Source organism: Chiloscyllium plagiosum, unplaced genomic scaffold (genome assembly GCF_037043375.1).
Source record: "Chiloscyllium plagiosum isolate Xiang-an unplaced genomic scaffold, Cpla_swu_hap1 HiC_scaffold_2, whole genome shotgun sequence".
NCBI classification, from domain to species: Eukaryota; Metazoa; Chordata; class Chondrichthyes; order Orectolobiformes; family Hemiscylliidae; genus Chiloscyllium; species Chiloscyllium plagiosum.
In genome coordinates this window covers 91,503,852-91,530,985 of record NW_028270140.1, presented here as the reverse complement: position 1 = coordinate 91,530,985, position 27,134 = coordinate 91,503,852, and the positions used below count along the sequence as shown (strand labels likewise).

Below are 27,134 nucleotides of genomic sequence, written 5' to 3'. Positions count from 1 at the left end.
GGGACCCTGGTGCAGTGAGGCAGCAGTGCTAACCATTGAGCCACAGTGCTACCCTGGTCCTGCTGGGAGCAGATACGGTGGAGGCAGAGGAATTGGGAATAAGGGATAGCATTTTTGCAGGAGGTAGGGTGGGAGGAGGTATAATACAGGTAGCTGTGGGAGTCGGTGGGTTTGTAAAAAAATGTCGGTGTTGAGTCAGTCGTCGTTGATGGAGATGGAGAGGTCTAAGAAGGGGAGAGAGGTGTCAGAGATGGTCCATGTAAATTTAAGGTGGGGTGCAATGATTTGGTGAAATTGATGAACTGCTCAACCTCCTCATGGGAGCATGAGGTGGCACCGATGCAGTCATCAATGTAAGGGAGGAAGAGGTGGGGAGTGGTGCTGGTGTAATTATGGAAGATGGACTGTTCTACGTAGCCGACAAAGACACAGGCATAGCTGAGGCCCATACGGGTGCCCGTGGCTACCCCTTTCGTCTGGAGGAAGTAGGAGGATTCGAAAGAGAAATTGTTGAGGGTGAGGACCAGTTCAGTCAAACAAATGAGAGAGAAGAATGGGAGAGGAAGAAACGCAGGGCTTGGATGCGCTGGTCATGGTGGATGGAAGTGTAGAGGAACTGGATGTCCATGGTGAAGATAAGGCTTTGGGGGCCGGGGAAACGGAAATCTTGGAAGAGGTGGAGGGCGTGTGTAGTGTCCGGAATGTATGTGGGGATTTCCTGGAATGGGGGGATAGGACAGTATCAAGGTAAGTGGAGATGAGTTCGGTGGGGCAAGAGCAGGCTGAGACAATGGGTCAGCCAGGGTGGTCAGGCTTGTGGATCTTGGGAAGGAGGTAGAATTGGGCGGTGCGGGATTCCCGGACTATGAGGTTGGAAGCTGTGGGTGAGAGATCTCTTGAGGTGATGAGGTTGTGTATAGTCTGGTAGATGATGGTTTGGTGATGGGGGGTGGGTGAGGTCATGGTCGAGGGGGCGGTAGGAGGAGGTGTCTTCAAGTTGGCGCTTGGTTTGAGCGGTGTAGAGGTCAGTGCGCCAGAGTACCACTGCACTCCCTTTATCTATTGGTTTGATGGTGAGGTCAGGATTGGAGCAGAGGGAGTGGAGAGCTACGTGTTGTGAGGGTGAGAGGTTGGAGTGGGGGAGGGTGGTAGACAGGTTGAGGCAGTTAATGTCCCGGCGGCAGTTGTAAATGAAGAGATCGAGGCTGGGTAATAGACTTACACGAGGTGTCCAGGTAGATGGAGTGTGTTGAAGACGGGCAAAGGATACCTCGGAAGGTGGGCGGGAGTCCTGATTGAAAAAGTAAGCACGGAGGCAGAGACGGCAGAAGTGTTCGAAGTCATGGTGCGTATTGAATTCATTGATGCGTGATGGAGGGGGATAAAGGGAAGGCCTTTGCTAAGAACTGATCGTTCGTCCTCAGTGAGGGGGAGTTCTGGGGGGGATAGTGAAAACTCGGCAGGGCTGGGAGCTAGGACCTGGTATAGGTATGGAGCTGGGAGAGGGGGCAGAGCCTGTAACTATAGGAGCGTGGTAGTAGGGGGAATGGGGTGGAGTCATGAGCAGGGGTGATGTTCCCCTCAGGGTTCTGGGGGTCAGGGATTGTGACAGTGGGATCCTTGGGGGGGGGGTCGTGATGGCAGTGTGCAGGTAAGTTGCGTTGGTGGAGGCGAAAGTGGTGGCCACAACGGCAGTAGTGGAGGCGGAAGTCGCTGAACACGTGGCATCAGGGGTGACCTAGGGGGCAGAAGTGATGTCAGAGGGGGTGGAAGTGGCTGCAGCTGCAGCAACAGGGGAGGCAGCAGTGCGATTGTGGCAGTGGTTGGTAGTCCATTCATGACACCTCAAGTACATGAACAGTCCCTGTTCACATATAAATAGCCCTGGTCAACATCCAGACATGTGCTGACAAGTAGCAAATAATTAGGGCAGCACAGTGGCTCAGTGGGTAGCACTGCTGCCTCACAGCGCCAGGGACCCAGGTTCGATTCCAGCCCTGGGCTACTGTCTGTGTGGAGTTTGCACATTCTCCCCGTGTCTGCGTGGGTTTCCTCTGGGTGCTCCGGTTTCCTCCCACAATCCAAAGATGCCAAAGGGTTTTTACAAATATATTAAGGACAAAAGGGTAACTAGGGAGAGAATAGGGCCCCTCAAAGATCAGCAAGGTAGCCTTTGTGTGGAGCCACAGAAAATGGGGGAGATATTAAATGAATATCTTGCATCAGTATTTACTGTGGAAAAAGGATATGGAAGATATAGACTGTAGGGAAATAGATGGTGACATCTTGCAAAATGACCATATTACAGAGGAGGAAGTACTGGATGTCTTGAAACGGTTAAAGGTGGATACATCCCCAGGACATGATCAGGTGTGCCCGAGAACTCTGTGGGAAGCTAGAGAAGTGATTGCTGGGATATTTCTATCATCGATAGTCACAGGTGAGGTGCCGGAAGACTGGAGGTTGGCAAACGTGGTGCCACTGTTTCAGAAGGGCGTAAAGACAAGCCAGGGAACTATAGACCAGTGAGCCTGACATCGATGGTGGGCAAGTTGTTGGAGGGAATCCTGAGGGACAGGATGTACATATATTTGGAAAGGCAGGGACTGATTAGGGATAGTCAACATGGCTTTGTGCGTGGGAAATCATGTCTCACAAACTTGATTGAGTTTTTTGAAGAAGTAACAAAGAAGATTAATGAGGGCAGAGTAGTAGATATGATCTATATGGACTTCAGTAAGGCGTTCGACAAGGTTCCCCATGGGAAACTGATTAGCAAGGTTAGATCTCATGGAATACAGGGAGAACTAGCCATTTGGATACAGAACTGGCTCAAAGGTAGAAGACAGAGGGTGGTGGTGGAGGGTTGTTTTTCAGACTGGAAGCCTATGACCAGTGGAGTGCCACAAGGATCGGTGCTGGGTCCTCTACTTTTTGCCAATTACATAAATGATTTGGGTGCAAGCATAAGAGGTACAGTTAGTAAGTTTGCAGATGACACCAAAATTGGAGGTGTAGTGGACAGCGAAGAGGATTACCTCAGACTACAACAGGATCTGGACCAGATGGGCCAATGGGCTGAGAAGTGGCAGATGGAGTTTAATTCAGATAAATGCGAGGTGCTGCATTTTGGGAAAGCAAATCTTAGCAGGACTTATACACTTAATGGTAAGGTCCTAGGGAGTGTTGCTGAACAAAGAGACCTTGGAGTGCAGTTTCATAGCTCCTTGAAAGTGGAGTCGCAGGTAGATAGGATAGTGAAGGCGGCGTTTAGTATGCTTTCCTTTATTGGTCAGAGTATTGAGTATAGGAGTTGGGAGGTCATGTTGCGGCTGTACAGGACATTGGTTAGGCCACTGTTGGAATATTGCCTGCAATTCTGGTCTCCTTCCTATCAGAAAGATGTTGTGAAACTTGAAAGGGTTCAGAAAAGATTTGCTAGGATGTTGCCAAGGTTGGAGAATTTGAGCTACAGGGAGCGGCTGAACAGGTTGGGGCTGTTTTCCCTGGAGCGTTGGAGGCTGAGGGGTGACCTTATAGAGGTTTCCAAAATTATGATGGGCAAAGTCTTTTCCCTCAGGTTGGGGAGTCCAGAACTAGGGGGCATAGGTTAAGGGTGAGAGGGAAAAGATATAAAAGAGACTTACGGGGCAACGTTTTCACACAGACAGTGGTACGTGAATGGAATGAGCTGCCTGAGGAAGTGATGGAGTCTGGTACAATTACAGCATTTAAGAGGCATTTGGATGGGTATATGAATAGGAAGGGTTTGGAGAGATATGGGCCGGGTGCTGGCAGGTGGGACTCGATTGGGTTGGGATATCTGGTCGGCATGGACTGGTTGGACCGAAGGGTCTGTTTCTGTGCTGTACATCTCTATGATTCTTTGTGCAGGTTAGGTGAATTGGCCATGCTAAATTGTCCATAGTGTTAGGTGCATTAGTCAGCGGGAAATTGGTCTGGGTGGGTTACTCTTCGGAGAGTCGGTGTGGACTTGTTGGGCCAAAGGGCCTGTTTCTACACTGTAGAGAATCTAATCTAAAAAAAATTTGTGCCACTCAAGTGCCAAGCAATGACTGTTTCCAACACGAGAGAATATAACTATCAACAATAATGTTCAATGTCATTATCATAAATCCACCATTTTCAAAAGTCTGCCTTGATCAAACAGTACTGAATACAAATACTGTGGCTACAAGAACAGGTCAGAGGCTAGGAATCCTGCAACAAGTAATTCAATTTCTTTCTCCTAATGTCTGCTCACCATCTACAAAACATAAGTCAGGTGTGTAATGGAATACTCCCCAGTTGCCTCCAACAACACTCAAGAAGTTTGAAACCATTCAGGACAAAGCAGACAACGTGACTGGCACCATACCCACAAACATCCATTCCCTCCACCACCAATGAATAGTGGCAGCAGTGTATACAATCTACAAGATATACTATAGTAACTTTTCAAACGAGGTTCCTCCGACAGCACCTTCCAAGCTGCACTCCATCCTGACCTGGAACTATATTGCTGTTCTGCCACTGCTGCTCAGTCAAAATTCTGGAATACACTTCCTATTTGCCTACAGCATGAAAATAGCAGGGGTACAAGAAGGGAGGTCATCACCATTTTCTCCAGGGCAATTAGCAATGGAAAATAAATGCTGGCCCAGCAAGCAGCACTCATGCCCTATGAATGAATGAAAAAATGTTTCACAGTCTGAGTGATGAAGCTGTTGTACCCTCAACACTGATTGATACCTTTCAAAAAGACTTGTTGGTAAAAAACTGATAATATCGACATACTGCTAAAATATACCATAAAATATAAAGCCATTGCAGCCAAACAACAATTGCAAGCTTTAAATGCAACTACCAATATTGATGCAGTAGCTGGACCCAGAAAGCTAGCCAATTGTATGCAATGTCTAATCTGCCACATCCCTTGCTACGCCTGACCTGTGTTCCAAGATCTTTGCAAGTCAAGACATTTAAAACGACATTGGGCTCATCTATGTAGTAAACCTGGTTCTGGAGATGCAACCAGAGACTACAAACCAAAACCAAATAAAAAGCATGTGCAGTGTACTGGCAACAGGAATACACTTGGGACCCATATAATTACAAGCATATTCATGAGGTTAGCAGCCAGACAGATCTATATGTAGATTCAGTGTGGGAATGTCTCCAGCTGGAAGTGGACAAACTTTCCTCATTGTGAGTGTGATACAATATGCAAGTGAAATCAAACAGTCCAGAACCTTGGTATTATCAGCATCATATGCCTGAAGAGAAGCAGCAAACACATGTTCATAGCCAGAGTTAACACAGGAACAGGTACAAACATCTGACAAGTCAGAATCCTGAAGGATATGTTTCTGGTTCATAAGATGTCAATGATACAACCGACAACAGCTAAACCAACAGTATATAATGGGTCACCTAGTCTTTGCATTGATACATTTGACATTGAAGTGCAGGCATAGCAAATCTGCATCAAAACTACAGCAAGCTAACTGTGGGCATAAGTGGGACCAGCAGTAGCAGGGTTACTGACATTTCAACATTTCAATCTTGTGACCATGAGACTCACCAACCTCAACAATGTAAAGAAACCCCAAATCCTCACAATATTCCATCATACCCTTGGTCTAAAATTTTTGAGATTCATTCAAGACTTATCATCGTGATGACAATTTTCTCCTAGTCATTGACTACTTTCCCAAGTTCCCAATTGTCAGACAATTGGAGGATATCGCGAGTGTGTTCATGGAAGACATAATGAATACAATATTTGTGAAAAGATCATTTATGATAATTGTCCACAATAAAAAGACAGCCCTTTGAAAGACACATCTCTAAATGGGAATAAATTATGAGATATCTTTGCCACACTACTGCAGATGGAATGGCATTGCTAGCAATGGTTTGCATCATTAAGGTATCAATTAAGGTATTAACTGTGAAACACAGGGAAACAAAACATGATCTCCATCTTGTTATTGAACACTTAGGAGCAAACCCTCTCGATGTGGTTTGTTCACAGTGGAAATTATGGCAGGTTAGAACAACCTTGCCAAGCCATCACATCCAAATTCTCAAAAACAAGCATGTTCTTCTTGAATAAATAAGGGAGATTGATGATTGCTGGCACATGAGTGACAAATAGATATGAAACTCTTGATTATGTGTGAAGGTCAGAATGGATCAGAGTTATATACCCTACCAAGGGAATCTGGTCACCACAGAAGCATCCAGGATATAGAGTGAGCCTAGATCCTATGAAGTCGCAAAATCTTATGAGCAATGGTAAGGAAAAACAGGAGTCAACAAAGGGAATGTAGAGTCCTAAATACTCACACTCCAAGCGTGCTTAGAAAACATCCAAAAATGAGCTTGGAGAGTGAGTTTGTAGAAAACTACAAAGAAAACCTTCCAACAATACATGAGATGTCAACACCCATGTGTTTAAGTGCAGATTTCAGGAAGGTCATACTGTCCTGAAGCTTGGAACGATTGCTAAACTACCTAATTGTTATACAGACTCAAACTCTTAAATTCTTCCATTCAAATTTCTTAAGTAGAGATGTATTTTTGTGTAAAAAATTCTTGAAACTATCTTAATGTAGATGTATTTTCACTCATAATAGATATATTAGATTAGATTCCCTACAGTATAGAAACAGGCCCTTTGGCCCAACAAGTCCACACCGACCCTCCGAAGAATAACCCACCCAGACCCATTCCCCTACCCTATATTTACCCCTGACTATGGGAAATTTAATATGGCCAATTCCCCTGACTTGCACTTTGGACTGTGGGAGGAAACCGGAGCACCTGCAGGAAACCCACGCAGACACAGGGAGAATCTGCAAACTCCACAGAGACAGTCGAACGTGGGCCCCTGGTGCTGTGAGGCAGCAGTGCCAACCACTGAGCCATTGTGCCACCCACTATTATCTTGTAAAAATGTTGTGATATCATTGAAGGAAATGAGCAAATAATCAGATGTAGAGCGTAAGATCAGTAGCCCTTACACAGTCCAGCTTGCAGCAGTGAGAGAGTTGCAGCTCTGCTGTGACAAAAGTTGCTGAATCTTCATGGTAAATCTATCTGCTGTGCAATTTTTGAATATATCTTCAAATACACTGATCCTACATTTAGTTTACCAATCGTGGTGTGAGGTTGATGACTTTGTATTCAGCAAACATTTAACCACAACAGTTTTGACCATTTAATTGTTTAAGTAGAGTCATAGAGATATATAGCACGGAAACTGACCCTTCAGTCCAACTCGTCCATGCTGACCAGATATCCCAGTAAATACTGATGCAAAATATTCATTCAGTACCTCTCCCATCTCCTGCGGCTCTACACAAAGGCTGCCTTGCTGATCTTTGAGGGGCTGCATTTGCTCCCTAGTTACCCTTTTTTCCTTTATGTATTTGTAAAAACCCCTTGGATTCTTCTTAACCCTATTTGCCAAAGCTAGCTCATGACCCTTTTTTGCCCTCCTGATTTCCCTCTTAAGTATACCCCTACTGCCTGTATACTCTGCTCAGGATTCACTCGATCTATCCTATCTATCTTTTTCTTAACCAAAACCTCAGTTTCTTTAATCATCCAGCATTCCCTTCACCTACCAGTTTCCTTTCAACCAACAAGAATATACTTTCTCTGGACTCTCGTTATCTCATTTCTGAAGGCTTCCCATTTTCCAGCCATCCCTTTACCTGCGAACATCTGCACCCAATCAGCTTTCGAAAGTTCTTGCCTAATACCATTAAAATTAGCCTTCCTCCAATTTAGAGCTTCAACTGTTAGGTCTGGTCTATCCTTTTCCATCAATATTTTTAAACTAATAGAATTATGTTCGCTGGCCCCAAACCGCTTCCCCATGGACACCTCAGTCACCTGCCCTGCCTTATTTTCCAAGAGTAGGTCAAGTTTTGCATAATAGGTACATCCATATACTGACTCAGAAAACTTTCTTGTACACTCTTAATAAATTCCTCTCCATCTAAACTCTTAACACTATGGCAGTCCCAGTCTATGTTTGGAAAGCTAAAATCCCCGACCATAACCACCCTATTATTCTTCCAGATAACTGAAATCTTCCTACAAATTTATATCTCAATTTACTGCTGACTATTAGGGGGTCCATAATACAATCCCAGTAAGGTAATCATCCCTTTCTTATTTCTCATTTCCACCCAAATAACGTCCTCCCTCAGCACAGCTGTAATGCTATCCCCTGTCAAAAATGCCACTCCCCCTCCTCTCTTGCCTCCCTTTCTATCCTTCCTGTAGCATTTGTATCCTGGAACATTAAGCTGCAAGTCCTGCCCATTCCTGAGTCATGTTTCCTTACAAGTTTGTTTCTCAATTTCCCTCTGACTATTAGGGGGTCTATAATACAATCCCAGTAAGGTAATCATCCCTTTTTTATTTCTCAGTTCCACCCAAATAAGAATACATTTTTTTTGTGGGAAAGTAAAACCAAGTTGCACATCAAATTATTTGATATAACACAGAATAGATTGACTGATGTGTGCAGACGTTTCAATGGATCTTTGAGCAACAATACATTTCATAAGAAATCTTCAATGATCCTTTCAGACGGAATTCCCAGCAATGTACAACTGCTCCAGTGCCACATTGGCCTATGGTTCAGAAATTAGATCAGTACAAATCTTACAATCTCAAATGCTTTAAAGTGGGATTGTTTTAGAAACCATTTTTAAATAGCTCAGAACAAAATGAATTGTTTTTGCAATTGATCCTCGCCTCAAATCATGAAGGATGTCATTGTCAATTGTAGCATTTTGTAATTTCCAAGAATACATACTTTACTTCTGAAAGAACAGATCGTTCACCATCAGAACATTGAGAGCGTCGATACTGACGAAAACTTCGAGGTGAATGTGAATGCCTGATGCGTATGGGGTTACCTTGAGTCCTGGTGAGAAAAACGTTTGGGAAATCACTGAGAAACAGAAAACTTCATACAAATTTTTTAAAGTGTGTTACGTTTTATGTAATTTAAAATCTTGTATAAATGTTAATTGAACTACATTAACAGAACTCTCTTCTCACTTCATTTTCTCATTTTTCTGGCTCAGTCAGGGTACAATTTCCTGGGTTTAGCTGCTCTCCAATATAGCAGCTAAGTGGCTAATCTGCAAGCGTGAGCCTACTGAGTGTTATCAAGCTATTCAATTGAGGTACTATGCAAATTAAATCATGCCACTAGCCAAAATCCACACACAGTTATAGGTCAGCTTTAGGCCAATGTGTAGCACTGCTGTCTTTGAATCAAATGTTGCAACTTCTAGTCTCACTCCTGAAACTTGAATCTGAAATCTAGACTGAGGCTCTCATGCAACACTGAGGGAGTGGTGACTTGTTGGTGATGAGACATCCAAGATTCTTGGGTGACTTGACAGGGTAGATGCTGAGAGGTTGTTTCTACCTGTACAAGAGTTTACAACCATTGGGCATTATCTCACAATAAGAGATTGCCCATTGAGGTAGAGATGACAAGATATTTCTTCTGTAACAAGTTAGTAAATCTATGGAAATATGTACCACATAGGGCTTTAGATGAATGGTCATTAAGTGCATTAAAAGCTGACAGACAGATTTTTCATCAGTGAGGAACAATCAAGGAAAAAAGACAGGAAAGTGCAGTTGAGGATGATCAGATCAGAGCAGATATGATAGGTTAAATGGCCTACAATTGCTCCTATGTCTTATGGTTTTATGTTTTGCTTGGTGCTGTCTTTTCAGATCCTAAAAAGCACAGAGAGTTTCTCTTTGTGCCCTGACCTTCAGCAAATGTCAATAAATTAAATCCTCTGTCATTAGTACATTATACAGCTTATTGTACTTTTCCATGTACAAATTGACTGCTGAGTTACCTACAAGTGTGACTAGACTTCAGCAGTATTTGATTGACAGTAAAGTTTTTTGGGATGTTCTGAGGTTATGAAAGGCACTGTATAATTGCAAGTCTAATGATCAAGACCAGTAACTATATACAGCTCCCTGTCCCATCCCTGCTCAATCTAGATACAAAGGACAATGTAGTATTTTTACCAAGAGGTGTTGATGCAGTGATATTTAGTAATCCAATCCTCGAATCCAATAAAAAGCTGGAATAAAACAGCAGTCTGATGACATTGTTGTGAAAACTCACATGGTTTATCATCATGTCTTTTAGGGAAGGAAATATGCTGACATGTGATTCCAGACTCACAGCAATGTGGGTTGACTCTTAACTGTCCTCTGGGCATTAGGGATGGACAATAAAAGCAGTAAGTAGTAAGCGATACCCACTTCCCATGATGTAAATACTTTGTTAAAACCAGTAAATACATTACGATCTACAATATTATAATCTAATTTCAAATTCTCCCAAAATTTGTCTTTAATGCTTAGGTTAGGGAAATTTAATTTAAAATATTTAACTATTTGTCCTTTACTTAATATATGAGCCACAATAAGGCACAATAAATAAACAGCACAGCTGTATAAGTTGAACAAACTCACTCTACTTTGGTGTATGGTATCTCTTTCAGCTCTTCTTCTGTTAAACCAATTGGATCTACCAGTTCTCTCCTAGAAAACAGAATTCAAGAGAAAATTAAAGCTATTCCATTAAGTGTATGTATAGTATATAAACAGAATTTCAACAAAAATTAAAGGAATTATAAAAGAAATACACTATTTTATCTGCATCTCAAGCTTACCTTTCCAATATATTCCTCAGTTATCCTTTCTGTTGATTGTTAATGTAGTTACCTTTCCCTTGCTTCCTCCAAGATTGATTGCCATTTGAATAAAGCATTGGAGGACTTACAAACTACCTGTTTGGGTACAATATGCTCAATAGTACTCAAGGGGTGGTATTATCACTAGACTATTAATCTAGAAACTCAGGTAATGTGCATGGGACCTGAATTCAAAAACTGTCATGGCAGATGATGGAATTTGAATTCAACAAAAATCTGAAATTAGGAGTGTAATGATGACTGTGAAACTATTATTGATTATCAGGAAAAAATACCGACCTGGTTCTGTAATGACCTTTAGGAAAGATATCTGTTGCCCTTACCTGGTCTAGCCTACACGTGACTCCAGACTTACAGCAATGTGGTTGTCTCTTAACACCCTCTGGGGGCATTAAGAATAATAAATGACAACACTCACATCCTATGAATGTAAAAGAAAGCCCTGCTTTCATTGAAAATGCACATCACTGGTTGTAAAAATGACATTTTAAAACAGTTTTTTTCTGTGGAATTCTTTACTTCCTCACTACCCAAATTGTTTTTGAAGGTTCTTAAACTTCAGCTAGTCATTTCAATAATCTTTTAACTGAACTGCTAATGAATCAGTGTTTGAATCACACACTGATGAATCAGCAAAGGTTATAACGGCTGAAAGAGGCATTTTATAGCAGCAAATGTGAAACCCATGGTAATTAATCAATTTATCCCTCTAATCCAGCTTTATCCTTCCCAATGTATTAAAGCAGCACAAAAAAAAATCACAAGTGAAATTCTAAGGCTAATCACATATTATTCCTAGTTTTCCTCCAATGCCTTTTCTCTGTTGTTCTACTGAGTATAGTTCCATGCTTATGTCTCTGAATTTTAACTGAATATTTCCAACTTCTTTGTTCTCTACATAGTATCCTCTGAGATTTATCAATGTTTTATGCTTAGCTCCTTGCTCTTCCTCAGCTACATGTTGCCCCTCAGAAACATCATCTCCAGAAATGGAGTTAGCTTCCTCATTGTCATGGAAAGTAACTAATCTTACCCTTCATTCACTATTATTCCCTCTCAACTTGCTTGCTTAATTTTCAATCTTGAAGAAATTTTGACTTACAGTTAACATTAGGAAGACTGAGATTATTATCTTTTGCTCACCGTGGGCGGCACGGTGGCGCAGTGGTTAGCACTGCTGCCTCACAGCGCCAGAGACCCGGGTTCAATTCCCGACTCAGGCGACTGACTGTGTGGAGTTTGCACGTTCTCCCCGTGTCTGCGTGGGTTTCCTCCGGGTGCTCCGGTTTCCTCCCACAGTCACAAAGATGTGCGGGTTAGGTGAATTGGCCATGCTAAATTGCCCGTAGTGTTAGGTAAGGGGTAAATGTAGGGGTATGGGTGGGTTGCGCTTCGGCGGGGCGGTGTGGACTTGTTGGGCCGAAGGGCCTGTTTCCACACTGTAAGTAATCTAATCTAATCTAAAAAAAACATTTACTTGTCTCTGATTAAAGTTTTCATAGACTATATCAAAATCTGGCATTTTGTTGCATTTTGAGTTAAGATCTGGTCTCATATGCTCTCTACCTGTTACATCTTTGTTCTTCTCTACCTCTGAAATTTTAATTTTTTTTTCTTGAGACGTCATTGTCCTAAAAATTTGGTTCCTGAAGTTCCACTTGCAGTTTTCAAAACTCGAATACATCCAGATCTTTGCTACATGCACTAAGTCCCACTCATCTGTTAATGCTCTATTTCCTCATCTGAGAAATTTTATTTCTCAGATTTAAAATTCTTGCTCTTGGCTTTAAATCCTGCATTGGTTCTGCTTTTTCCTCTAGTCCCCTTGAATGCTGTGTTTCCCTGACTCATCTCTTGTGCATCTCCTCTTCCTTCACTCATTAGTGGCCGAGTTTAATGTCTTCACTTTCTTCCTATATTTTCCAAGACTTCTCTTCCTTTAAAGTATGCTTCAAAGTACATTTCCCATTGAGGTGTTTATCTGAGAAACAGATTAGATATGAAAGGCACTATAAAAATATTGATTGATTTTTATGAGCTATAATTTGTTTTTGACTGCTTTTACTATTAAGTGTAAACAGCATTTAATTCTCTGATCTAACGAAGATCGTTTACATAATTATTCATAACTCCAGGTGTAAAGTCAAATACATAGAATCCCTGCAGTGTGGAAACAGGTCATTCAGCCCATCAAGGCCACACAAACCCTTTGAAGAACATCCCAACCAGACCCAACCCTTTCCATGGCTCATCCAGCTAACCTGCACATCCCTGGACACTAGGGCAACTTAACATGGGCAATCCACCTAATCCACATATCTTTGGACTATGGGAGGAAACCAAAGTACCTGGAGGAAACCCAGCAGACATGGGGATAATGTGCAAACTCCACAAGACAGTCACCCAAGGCTTGAATTGAACCTGGATCCCTGGTGCTGTGAGGCAGCAGTGCTAACCACTGAGCCACTGTGCCACAAAGAATGCACAACTGGCAACAGAAGAAAAAACACCTTAAAAGTGATGCATTTTCTTCAAAGATACATTATCAAACAAAATTTGACACTGATCCACATCGTGTTTTGAGGGCAGAAAGGAAGTAGCTTTCAAAGAACTGGAGAAAAGAGGTTCAAAGGGACTTCAAGAGGCAATTCCAGAGTTTCAAGTCTTGATATCAGCAGTGCTTCTACACTTTAGCAGACTCTTCCACAGTTCACTATGAGGTGAGGAATACCACAGCAGGTAACTCACCTCTTGACTCCCCAAAGCTTCTCGACCATCTACAAGGCACAAGGCAGGAATGTGAATACTCCTCACTTGCCTTGATGAGTGCAGCTCCAACAAAACTCAAGGAAGCTTGAGTATCCAGGACAAAGCAGTTCACTTGATCACTCCACATCCACAAGTATCCAATCCCTCTGCAACCATTGCTCAGTAGCAGTACTGTATACTGGGGTTAATGGTGATAGGTCAGAGAGGAGGATGGAGTGGATAGATGGGAAGGAAGATGGAAAGGTCATGAGGGCGGTGCCGAGTTGGAAAGTTTGAACTGCGATAAGGTGGGGAAAGGGGAAATGAAGAAACTGGTGAAATCCACATTGATGCCATGGGGTAGGAAGATCCCAAGGCGGAAGATGAGGCATTCTTCCTCTAGGCGTCGGGTGGTTAGTGATGGCGATGGAGGAGACCCAGGACCTGCATGCCCTTGGTGGAGTGGGAGGGGGATTTAAAATGTTCGTCCATGGGATGGTGGGGTTGGTTGGAGCGACTGTCCCGGAGATGTTCTCTTAAGCGCTCTTCGAGTAAGCATTCTGTCTCCCCAATGTAGAGTAGACCGCATCGGGGAGCAGCAGATACAATAAGTGACATGTGGTGGAAGTGCAGGTGAAACTTTGATGGATGTGGAAGGCTCCTTTGGGGCCTTGGACGAAGGTGAGGGGGGAGGTGTGGGCGCAGGCTTTGCAATTCCTGCAGTGGCAGGAGAAGGTGTCGGGAGGGGAGGATGGGTTGTTAGGCGGCTTGGACCTGATGACATAGTCGCGGAGGGAATGGTCTTTACAAAAAGCGGATAGGGGTGGGGAAAGAAATATATCCCTGTTGTTGGGGTCCGTTTGTAGGTGGTGGGAATGGCGGAGGATGATGCGATGTATATGGAGATTGGTGGGGTGGAAGGTGAGGGCCATTTTCAATTATTTCCAAAATCAACACTACTCCTCCATTTGCCAACAAAGCTCCAGCCTAGCCCCATACTGAGATCTAAAGAGAAGGCTGGACTTATAGAATTATACCATTAATCTTTAATTACTCATTTATGGAATATGGGCATCATTGGCTGGGCCATTCATTGCCCATCCCAGGTTGTCCTTGAGAGGATCGTGGTGAGCTGCCTCTTGTTGGTGTAGGTAGGCCCACAATGCCATTACGGAGAGAGTTCCAAGATTTTGACCCAGTCACGATGAAAAAAACAGCGTGATATTCCCAAGTCAGGATGGTGTGCGGGGACCTTGCACACCACAGGTGCTCCTATTTATCTGCTGTGTGTGTTCTCCTAAATAGTAGGAGTCATGGTTTTGGAAGCTACCTTCTAAGGAGCTTTGATGAGTTTCTGCATTGTTTCTCATGGATGGGATACCCTGCTGCTACTGTTTGTCAGTGGTAGAGTGAGTATTTGTGGATGTGGTGCCACTCAGCAATCTATCTACAGTACATGGACAGCAGTGATTCCACAAGCCAGATCACCACCATCTTCTCAAGGTCAACTAGAGAGGGGCAATACAGCCTGGTCCCAGCCAGCAACACCCACATTAAATAAATGAAAGAAAAATGTTTGGGTTGCATGCCATGACTCAAACTCAAGGTGTCCACTTTTATTGCATTGCAGTCTAGTGAATCTACTTGCACTTAAATATCCTGACTATTACTGTTTACCATGACCTGAATAACAACTCCCAACCTGGGGAAAGCAGCCATATTATTAGGATTGCAAAATTATTTCATACTCACTGAATATGTTTCCAGAGTTCTTCCTTTGCTTGTATGTCAGGACTTCTCCTACAGAAAATATACTAACTAAATAGTTGCAATGTTAACTTATACTACAGATGAGATCAACAGCATAAGCTTTAAGAGAGATCTGATGCGAAAGCAGGTCCTAAATAACATCAATAAACTTGTGCACAAAGGTTCTATATGATTATACTAAAGGAAATATTTTTAAATTTCTATAGTTCCATGATAAAATGCTTGTGTTAGTTTATAGCTATGAAAATAAGTAGGTGTTGAATTTCCATACACATAGTACAAAGTTGCTCTGTTATGGCTCAAGGTGCTGCTCTGCTGTTTGACTTAATATGATCCCAGTGCACTTTTTCACACTGACACAGACCTTCTGTTTCAATTGTCTCACCATTTGTAATGTTTCATTCTAGCTGCTGTGTGTTATATATGTACACTCGGTTGTAAGGTGTAGTGGGGGATGAGTGAATTGAATTACAAGCCACGAACCTCATTGTTCATTGAGACTAGGAAAATCAATAGCAGAAAATTGCATCTCTCTGCAGTCCACAAGATTCTTAGATATAAATCTGGGCCACGCTTGATCGGTTCCAAATGGGCATCAACATTTAGCATATATGAGAATCAGCAGTTCCATTTAGAAAGGTGATAAAGATTACCGCTGCAATGACTAGAAAAACAAAATCATGCTGACGCAATAGGAAGACCTTTGCAGAGATTAGGAGCAAAGAATACTTTTTGGGCATTATTTTCATTTGATTATGCCATATTTGACCTATGAAAGCCTAATGCATGAATCAATATCTAATAAATTATATATCATTAATTAGCATAATTAGTTCTTCAGATTCTCAATATTAATGGGCTGTTAAACACGTACGATCGTGACCTATGCTTTGAACGTCTGTTGTTGGGGTCAGCCATTGATCGTTCTTTTTGCCTCCTTAGCACTTGTTCCCATTGAGGAGCCGAGTCCACCATCTCATTCTCTTGTCGTGATCTGAACAATGGAAACATGGCAGGTGTTAACTGCAGCAGAGTGCTTGAAACCAACACAAATCAAAAAGGAAATCTCGATAGACTTAGAACACAAAAGACAAGATTGAATTCATCAAAGTCAAATAAGGATCCACTTATTTAGAGGCAAACCCTGTGATATAAGGATTCAAATTCTAAACTCACCACAGCTTATCTGCTAAAATCTATACCTTCAGGAAGTTAATTTACTTTGCACCAATTAATTGGCGATCCAGGTCAATATAATGTTTAACTCTAGATTGTCCATTGAAGTTAAAGACGAAGTCTGAAGCATCTGTGGTAACTGGTATTATAATAATTAAGTTTCATTTTAGTTTAACTAGGAAGTGGAAGAAACATAATAATACAGTTAATACTGCCATCGATTGGTGGACTCGAAGGTATTCCTTGCTTTAAAAAAGTTTCTGTCTCACTATTGCAGAACATTTAGAACCAAATACACACATGCTCAGTGGCTCAGTAATTTTTTTTTGGTACATCTCTGACTTTTGATTTCTTCTCAGTCTCACTAGAAAAATTCAGCAAATTAAGCAGAATTGAGTGTTTGGGTTTTAACTTATTCTTCTAAACATTCATTACTGTGCTAGATTGTTTTAAAAATTTGAAGATAGGCAAGATTAAGAATTGTCCAAGTGTATATGTAATACACCGATTAGAAATTTCCCCCCAAATGCACATCTTATATTGATAATTGTCATTCCTTATTCTAACAAAGCAGTGTGGGCCATCAGCTGGATATAATGAAACATTGCACAGGCTCAGTTCTTCAATAAAAAGAACAGAAGGAGGTTTCGGCTGGTTTGTCATTCCACTGCACAATTATTGTGAATTGAAATGTATTTTTTGAGTTGGTTAAAGTACATTGAAGTGGACTATTGCTTCTCTGCCTTTCCTGCATGGATTTAACACTTGGTAAATGAATATTCCTAGTGAACTAAAAAGACCAATGTGCCAATTATTCTACACTGTGGTCTTTTATAGTAGCAAGTATATCTCATATTGCTTTCTAGTTTTAGTAAGTGCAATATCTTTTATAAAAAAAAGGATCATTTTTATGATTCAAAATAAATCTTTAGTAATACTTTGTTATTCATAATAAAGCATTTTTTTTTAGATTACATTACAATGTGGAAACAGGCCCTTCGGCCCAACAAGTCCACACCGACCCGCCGAAGCGTAACCCACCCATACCCCTACATTTACCCCTTACCTAACACTACGGGCAATTTAGCATGGCCAATTCACCTGACCTGCACATCTTTGGACTGTGGGAGGAAACCGGAGCACCCGGAGGAAACCCACGCAGACACGGGGAGAACGTGCAAACTCCACACAGTCAGTCGCCTGAGGCGGGAATTGAACCCGGGTCTCTGGCGCTGTGAGGCAGCAGTGCTAACCACTGTGCCACCGTGCCGCCCATATCTTGCCATATGATCCAATATATTATTGCTATGAATGTATCATGAAAAATGTTTGTAAAGTTGTGAGAAAAAACATTGCTTTTAATAAATGTATCAATACAATTACAATTGTCTATTTGCTGGGGCACAAAGGTTGCTTAGTTATCATTAATTATCATTTCAATAAAAGGCTATTTACTCCATAACTTACTTTGAATCTGGTAATGTTAATGGGAAATTAACCTATAGACAAAGTAACATCTTGAAAGTCACAAGGAAGTGAAAAGTAAGTTGCCATTTCCACAGGGGAGGGGAGCAGTGGGAAGATGGTGGAATAATGTCACTGGATTGGTAATCCAGATCCCCAGGTTGTGGGGCATGAATTTGTGAAAGTGACGAAATTTGAATTGAATAAAAACCTGCTAGTCTAATGATGACTATGATGATTTCCCACTCCCTGCCTTTCCCTGGAACTCTTCAAGTATCTTTTCAGGGCTTTATCCAATTTTCTTTTGAAAGTTATGATTGACTCGGTCTCTAACACTCTCGGAGGCAGGGTATTCCAGATCCCAAGCACTAGCTCAGTTAAAACTTTGCTCCTCATGTTGATCTTGTCAATCCCCTTAAATCATCAGCCCTTATTGCTTGGTTTTTCTGGCTTTGGAAACAGTTTCACTCTGTCTACTCTGACCAGACTATTCATGACTTTAAGCAGATCTATCAAATTTCCTTCCAATGTTTGTTTCATTACAGACAACTCGAGCTTCTCTTATCTCTTCTTTAACCTGAACATGTAACTGAATTCTCTCACCCTTGGAACCATCCTTGTCAATCTGCTCTGTACTTCACTTACTCCTTAAAGTGTAGAGGTCAAAATCGGGAACTATTCTTTAGTAACTAATTCCTTAATCAATATTACAACACCACTTCCTCGATTACATCCTTTCACTATTTAGTCTAAAATTTCCATACCCAAGAATATTGAGCTTTCAAGCTCTGCCCCTCCCTCAATCATATCTCCAATAACATACTTAAGCCATATGTTAATCAACACCCTCAGCACATCTGCCTTACTCACAATATTCCATAAGATCATAAGACTATAAGATATGGGAGCAGAATTCAGCCATTTGCCACAACTAGTCTGCTATAGCATAAATGACAATTGATGTTTCTCAATTAAAATAAATGGCATCCAGTCTTGTAACTTAACTTGATCATATTCACACTACCTTCTCACTGACTTGGTTCCTCTTTTGTGCTTGACCACACATCACCCCCTTACTGTACCACTACTCCATATACCATCCTCCTACCAAATCAGTTTAAATCTTCACCAACCAAACCAGCTAATCTCCACACGAGGGTGTTGGTCCTGTACTGGTCCAGATGCAAACTGCTGAACTTGTACAGGTCACATCTACCCCAGAATGAAAACTATTGATCCAGATATCTCCAACTCTATTGCCAGGCATTGATCTGTTCTATTCCAGCCTGTGGCACTGGGAATATCCAAAGATTTGATGCCCTGCTTTTTAATCTGGTAGTTAGCTTCCTAAATTTTTGTTGCAGGATCTCATTCCCTTTTTTTAACCTATGTCATTGGTCTCATTGTGAACCACAATCTCTGAGCTCTAAACCTACTGTTAAAGATGACCAAATGGGTGTCACTTCCACAGATGTAGTCATCCAGACTGCCAGGAATGTCAAAGATTTCCCATATGCTGCAGGTTGTGCAACACACGGGGTGTGAGCTCCCCTGATATATCCTATCCTTACCATAAACTTGCTTCCCTTATGTTAACTTTACTCACCTTCCTATACCCTATTTTGGTTTAGTTATATTACTTCATTATATTGCTCCTGACTTTCACACATTTCAGGTGCTTAATAATACACTTTATTAATTTATTGCATTTTACGGAGAGTCTTAAACAGATTCTTACCAGCCAATAAACTTACAGATTTTCTGTAATGTTACTTCTGCTGTTTTTCAACAAACAACTGACTGTAGGATCCTCTTCCTAGTCAACACAGTAAACCAAACTCCAGGTCTAGAAGCCAGTTCTGTTGACCACTCTATTTTCTTGCTGTAAGATCTGACATCACATTCAGATGTTTGACAGCTTCCACCAGCATTGCCTGTGTCAAATCCTGAAAATCAAATGGGAGGACTGCCAGGCCAATGAGCATCATTGATGAAGTCATGTCTGCCAACATCAAATCCCTGCTCCTAAAGACCTAACTTTGCTGTTGCATCCAGATGTCTGAAAACTGCCTCCTAAGGCAGTTGTCTACTCCCAGCTCTCTGTTGGACAATGATCAAAATACAGCCAAAGGTAAAGAGAATAAGGAAATACTCAGGAATGTACTAAATCATGGAAGTATTGACACCATTTACTGGAGGAGAAAACTGCTGACCACTCAGAATGGCACCTCCTGATCCATTAAGGCACAAGCCACCTTGAGGCTCAATGACTCAACGATGAGCTGGAATGGTGGCAGAGGAATGAGAAGAATTCCACCACAGGGCTGCCCTTTCCCCATGCAACAATGTCCCCCACTGAAGTAAAACCTGGGATACGAGACATGGCTCCTCAGTCACCTGAAGACTCATCTAGCCTGACAGACATGAAGCATCTTAATCTTGAGGGACCACAGACAATTGACCTATCCTTTGACTTCATTGGTCCATTCACTTTGGCGAGCTCCATTTTCACACCCTCATAATTGTCTTTATTTAAGTTTAAAATATTAGCCTTGGATCCACTCTGCTCTCTCTCAAACTGAATATAAAATTAATGATTGTTGTAACCTAGAGGGGCCTTCACTCTGTGGTAATTAAGAAATCCTACCTTGTTGCACAATACCAGGTCCAGATTTGCTTGACTTCTCATCAGCTCCAGAATGCTGTTCTAAGATATTACTCTGCAAACATTCTGTTAACTCTTTTTCAGATGACTTTCACCTATTTGTTTTTTCCAGTCTATAAAGTGCATCAAAAGCTTAGTTTTCTATGAGATACATTTTCTCACTCTCTTGGCCGAGATGACCTACCACCCACTGTCACCATTCAATATCATCTGGACAGAAACTATGGCCACTTGCAGGTGAAAACAGAACTCATCAACATGGACATCCATGACCTTCAGTTTCCAGATGACTGCGACAAATTCCCATACGCATATTCCCATGCCAACCACCTCTCCCAACAGACTGCCATCAATGAGGATGTCCAACTGCGCCAGTGCTGCCTTATTCAAGCTTCAAGTCTATGGCAGCTATTTTACAACAGGGACGTCTAGATGTGAAGAAGAGGCAGATCAGGTAAAGCTTTTTGCAAGTACAGCTGAGGAACTAAGCTTTGCTTTAGCTTACCTTGTGCTGCAGCAGCCTTCAGCCTGATCCAAAATGAAATAAAATTCCAACAGAAAAAGGACAGTCCCCTTATGAATCCTGAGTCCTGACACAAGATAGTAACATAGGAGGGACTTGGGAATCTGGTACATCTAACTCAATCTAGTGTACAAAGTTAAAAATCACACAACACCAGGTTATAGTCCAACAGGTTTAATTGGAAGCACACTAGCTTTTGGAGCGACGCTCCTTCATAGTGTGCTGCCAATTAAACCTGTTGGACTATAACCTGGCGTTGTGTGATTTTTAACTTTATACACCCCAGTCCAACACCGGCATCTCCGAATCAATCTAGTGTAGCTGTTTAGAAAACAGCAATCATTGGTTGATTTGCCTGTCAATTGGGCTGAACCTCTGATTGGCTGCTTAGGATACTGACCATCCAGAGAGTCAGGTTAGTTTGGCAGTGAGCTGGGAACCCAGTGATCAGGACTGTCTGTAACCACCTTGCCTGGACCCTGCTGGTTGACATGGTGAGAGAGAACACAACCAGAGACCTCATAAAGTATCCAGGGGACAGTTTTTACAACTTTTCAGGTTTCTCACAGAAAAAGGGCAGCTGTTGCTTAAGAGAGACTAAGCAGATATGAGGATATTACAAATGGTTTGAAAACTGTACTTCCTCTTCATTGTTAAAAGAGACTTTGGTGACTTTTTAAAATGGCTTCCACTGACGGTCTGATGTTTTGGACTACAATAAAAGCAAAGTACTGGAATGCTGGTGATCTGAAATAAAAACAAAGTATGGAAAAGCTCAGTGAGTCATGAGCGATAATTTGAAGATCCAAAATAGAGTCATTGGCCTTTTGATGTAAATTTTATTTCTCTCTCCATTGATGCTGCCAGACTTTGAGTTTTACTTGTACTGATTTTTTATTTTTGAACTACAGTTGGTCAAGCTATCAGAAGCTTCTAAAAGTAGATTAATGTTAGAACTAATAGTACCCCAGTTACTACTGAAAGCAACTATCCATTATCGTATCAAGGGTCAGTGAATACATGACTGAAATGCGTTGATTTAAAAATATCCTCTTTGTCAAGTTTTGCAGTTAGCACAGCAACAGGGAGGTTTGCAGTTAGCACAGCGACAGGGAGTAACAGGAAGTAGCCCACCTGTGAAACACAAACACCAAGAACCATCACTCATTTCCCAAGATCCATTTAACTGTTGAATACAACTTTCAAACTTCAACCCTTCACTCTAAACAACACTTCAACTGCAAGCTACAGGCTCTCAACAACATCTTAAAGGATCAAACTGAATTTCATCTTTGAAAGTAACACATCCTTTGTTATCTACATTTCATCTTTATTGAAGTCATTTAGTTACTTACTAACGTTTTTGAAGTAACTTTATGCAGCTGTGTAGAATAAACTAATTTTTTCTTGTTCAGTGTTAACACTTTGCTGGTACGTTAGTTTTAATCAAACTAACTCATTCTGTAATGGAGATACCTACATGCTCATTAAAGTTCATAGCTCAGAAGCAACTTTCAAAGGAATGCTTTCTAAATCGTCCATAACGCAGGGAGACAAAGAAGCTATGAGGAAGCTGGTGAATTGTTTTGTGCTTCTAACCAAGCAGGACACTTGTAACAATTTGGTTTCTGTTCAGAAATAAGGGGACTACACAGGCAGGCCTCTTTGAAATTGAGGGAACAGGAAGATAATTGGATCTGGAAAACTTGTGAATGATTGTCAAAGGACACTTGAAGTTTCTACCTGGAGTAGCATGGGGACATGTGTCTGTGAGTGACTGAGCTACATATTGGTTAGAGGTGTGACACTGCATGGTGTCTCTACTGTTTCGTCAGTTGAATCAGATAGATTTTGTTCCTAATTCCTCATGTATACCCATAAGGAAAGAAGTTATTATGCAGCATTCATTACATCCTCGGATGTCTCTAATGGCTTCACAAGTAATTAATTATTTTTGAAGTGCATTCATTATTTTGTAGATTAAGATCTGACAAACAGCTCAACTTCCAGCATGGGGATTGAGCTTGTGATCCTCTAACTCAGAATGGAGTTTACTATCATTGACTTGGGCTTGACACTGAAGGTACAGTACACTAGAAATATTTCCTCTTGTTTCCTTCATTTAAACAATTTTTGAAAAACTTTAATAAAAAATGCACACTACAACACCTATGTTATACATGTATCCAGCTCCAGCCTGTCTCTAGTGAGCCATTCACATTTTGGTGAGTTTTCCAGTATGTGCCTCAAGTGAGAAACTCACTCCAACAACACCAGATCCATCATATGATTCATTACGTGAATACCTGTTACGTCTTTTACGCTCTCTACTGGAATTTTCAGACTCACTACCACTGCCACTGGTGTTTCCACGGGACCGGGACCTTTGACAGAAAGAAAATAAATATTACTTCATCAGATTTGGCTGGATTAACATTTGGTAATTTAATTTACAATAACATTGGCTCAGATTGTGTGTGAGGAGTCACTGCAGAGTAATCGGACAGCAACTTCCGGATTCAACACATACAATCAAAGATGGAAATCCAGCAATTGCAGCCTTATTTGTCCTGTTCCCCCATAAGCTGTACTACACTGCAGCCCTGCAAACAGACTCTGCATTGAAGCCAATGTAAGAGTTTGACATGTTGCATTTACCCATTTAACATGCCAGAAAAAGACAGGGCTGGTGTATTCAAAATCAAGTGCACTTTTAATGCAACGACAAATCTTAATTATGTTCAAACTACCTCTCAAACATATAAATGTTGAACTTTTTAAATATGGAGTCTCATTACTTCAAAATTCAATAATTTTTGAAGATTTTAAAGATATCTTTTGTTTATCTCTCTACCAAATGTTTCTCTTTCTCTCATTTGGCTTTTATACATGATACACAGAATTAAATATTCTAATTTATGTGTCCAAGTTTAGACATGGCCGAATGTCTTAGTGAGGAATCTTCAATTTGATTGTTCGAAGAGGCACATTGTTACTTGCCACATTTCCCTGTATAAAAATGTATCACTGGAAATTATATCCAGGAACTGCTCAAGAGAATGTAGAAAATCTGTGGGCAGTTTTAGCTTTTGTGAACAGTGGCAACATCACTTCACTGACTAACATTTTTTAGATACAGAAGGAATTCATAACAAAAAACAAATTTGGCCACTCAACAGCTCAATTCTGTTCTACCATTCAATAGGATCATGGCTATCTGATTACTTCACATATTCATCTATCACCAATAATCTTTCACTTCCCAGTTCATCAAGAATCTAACCATTTAACTTTAGAGCATAGGTCAAGAAGACCTAATTTCCAATCCAAGAATGGACTCAAACTGCAGTGTACAGTTCACAACTTCATGGTGGAGATGTGAAGGCTTGTTAAGCACAGACAAGATAGCAGAACTATCATGCTACCAAGATATTAAAATCCCCGCCTTTTAAATAAAAAAAACTTTCCTTTGTTTCCATCAAAAATAATTGGTTTAATGATGGTTCTAGACTAGGGTTATCATTATGGGATTAGTGTTGTTTGACTGTTATTACCTAAGTAAGGAAGGTCTCAAAGTTCATGGTTTGATTAACAGCTCCAAGAGAATATTGAAGGATTAGCTATAATTGATATGGGTTATGAATATAAATGTTTGCCTAAATAAGGGTTTTAGTGATTGCAGGAATTTAAATGTGTTGAATAGGCTTCCACAAATGAAAATGTATATATATAATGAAATCTGTAATATTGCTGAGAACTTTACTTCATTTCATCATAGTGTGCCTCCTGAAGTCTGTCTATGGTGAATATTTGGTATGTTGGCATGGAGGATGTAAGGATAAAGGATGGTAGCTGAGGTATGTGTTAGCATTAAATTTACATAGGGACTATAGGGGTCATGGAATGATAGGGTTTGCTTAGAGGTTGGTGTGGGGGGGGGGGGGGGGTAGGCATTGACTGAATGTTGGGGGAATGGTTTGATATGAATAGGATATTGAAGTGGGGAGGAGGCAAATGGATGTCAACATAAAAGACTACAGTGCCCAATACTGATTAAAGTAAACTTGTACAAAGCCCCAGAAATCCATGGCAGGTCTTTGTACTGGCTCATGATGGTGCCACCTCTAAATGTCCAGCACTGATGGGACTGACTCCAGCTTGCATTCACCTAGCCAGCCACCCACCTACCAGAATGAAAGTCATATGTTTTGAGGTTCTTGCTTATGAGGCAAGCACACTGAGTCTGGATATTTCCCAACTCTCATTTCTGCCTGTAACAGGTAAACACATCCTATTCAAAATGAAATCATTAATTGGCTTCTGATCAATGGCTGGTTTGACAAATGAAAGTTGAGTCATTTGCATGTAGGTCTGACCACACTTGACACAAAATAAATAGCTCAGATTCTGTTCAGTCTTAAAGTTAATATTCACTGTATTAGTTTAGATTCATGCATTTTTAGGATCTTTACCAATTTTAGGTAAAGATTTACAATATTTTCTCCTCCCTTACACTGTGAAGGAATGCTGTAAGGGACAACCTAAATCCAGAAATATATGCTATCTAAGCATGGTGCATATGACAAGGAAACGTGTCTAACTTTAATTCTAAAATATTATAGTAGCCAAACAAAAAGCAGACTACTCTATTTTGATTGTACATTAGAAAAGAATATCTTTTAAAATCAGCTTTCTATGCTTGCTCGTTGAAAAATTAAGATCTTAACAATTTAATCGAAGGTCAAAACATCATAACTTTATTTCCTCAAAGTAGCTCCTGCAAAACTTGATGGATGAGGACACTCAACAATTCCAGTTTTCTTGGAAAATGTCACTGAATACAAACAAACAATCATCCAGTAACCAGTCATGTAATTGCACTGTTGCATTTTCTAGTACTTATGTGCACATTGGCCACTTTTTAAAACAACTTACCTTCTCTTTTGTTGCTTTGAATCTATATTCCCTCCATTGTTTTGGTTCTTCCTGGTTAGGTCAAACAAGTTGAAATCAAATTACTTCTTTTTTTCTACTACAGGATACATTAATCATCTACAATGAACAAGGATTTACTTTCAACGGAACAAACAAGCATCTCTGATTAAGGGTTTATGTATACAGAAATTTGGATGTGTACAACTGGGGTTTTTGTTCTTAAAACAGAGAAGGTTAAAATAAGATTTAATAGCAATGTTCAAAATGAAAGGTCTTTAATAGAGTTAGTAAACAGGAACTCTTTCCAATGCTTTTCAATGGTTCCAAAAGGATCAGTACTCTAAGGATAAAGATTTAAGGTAATTGGAAAAGAACCAGAGGTGACATGAGGATTTTTTTATGTACATCGAGGGGAGTTCAAATTGAGGCATTCAAGATGATAAAAGGTGTGGATAAACTAGATGCGAAATGGATGCTTCCTGTTGTGGGACATTCTAGGACGAGAGGTCATAGTCTTACGATAAAGGGTAGCAAATATAAAACAGAGTTGAGGAGAAACTACTTCTCTCAAAGGGTTGTGAATCTGTGGATTTCGCTACCCCAAAATGTTCTTGATGCTGGGACAGTGAGTAAATTTAAGAAGAAGTTAGACAGATTTTTAATGGTGATGGGTTGAAGGAATATGGAGAAAAGGCAGGAAAATGGGGATGAGGAGCAGGTCAGCCATGATTGAATGCCGGAGCAAACTTGATGGGTGGAATGACCTAATTCTGCTCCGAAATCTTAAGAATCTATTCAGCTTATAACGTGGATTGCACTGTCTGAAAGGGTGGGTGATGTAGGCTTAACATGAACATTCAAATTAGAATTGGATTGATTCTTAAAGTGGAAAGAATTGCTGTATTATGTGGAAATAATAAGACTCTTGAAGAAGCTGAATAGTTCCTTTACAGGGAGGCATAATGAGCTGAATGTCTTGCTGTATAAGGTTTGGCAGAAAGGGATCAGCTGTGGACCTAAACCTTCAAAATGTTGAAAACCCATCACCTTTTAAACAATATTTCACAAG

General features: G+C 40.9%; 1 protein-coding gene across 5 annotated transcripts in view; it reads right to left on the bottom strand.

The window, feature by feature from the left end:
- Positions 1–27,134, bottom strand: part of epb41l4a (erythrocyte membrane protein band 4.1 like 4A) — a 303,990-nt gene that overhangs the window by 31,577 nt on the left and 245,279 nt on the right. For all 5 annotated transcript variants that reach the window (XR_015760856.1, XR_015760851.1, XR_015760853.1 and 2 more), the window contains 6 exons: positions 26,066–26,116; positions 23,437–23,514; positions 16,177–16,296; positions 15,285–15,332; positions 10,543–10,611; positions 8,840–8,950 (listed from right to left, as the gene is read on the bottom strand). Coding sequence is in view for 2 of the 5 variants with exons in the window: in XM_043710600.2 (XP_043566535.2) it covers positions 8,840–8,950; positions 10,543–10,611; positions 15,285–15,332; positions 16,177–16,296; positions 23,437–23,514; positions 26,066–26,116 (477 nt within the window). In the remaining 3 variants the exon portion in view is untranslated. The remainder of the gene's footprint in view (positions 1–8,839; positions 8,951–10,542; positions 10,612–15,284; positions 15,333–16,176; positions 16,297–23,436; positions 23,515–26,065; positions 26,117–27,134) is intronic.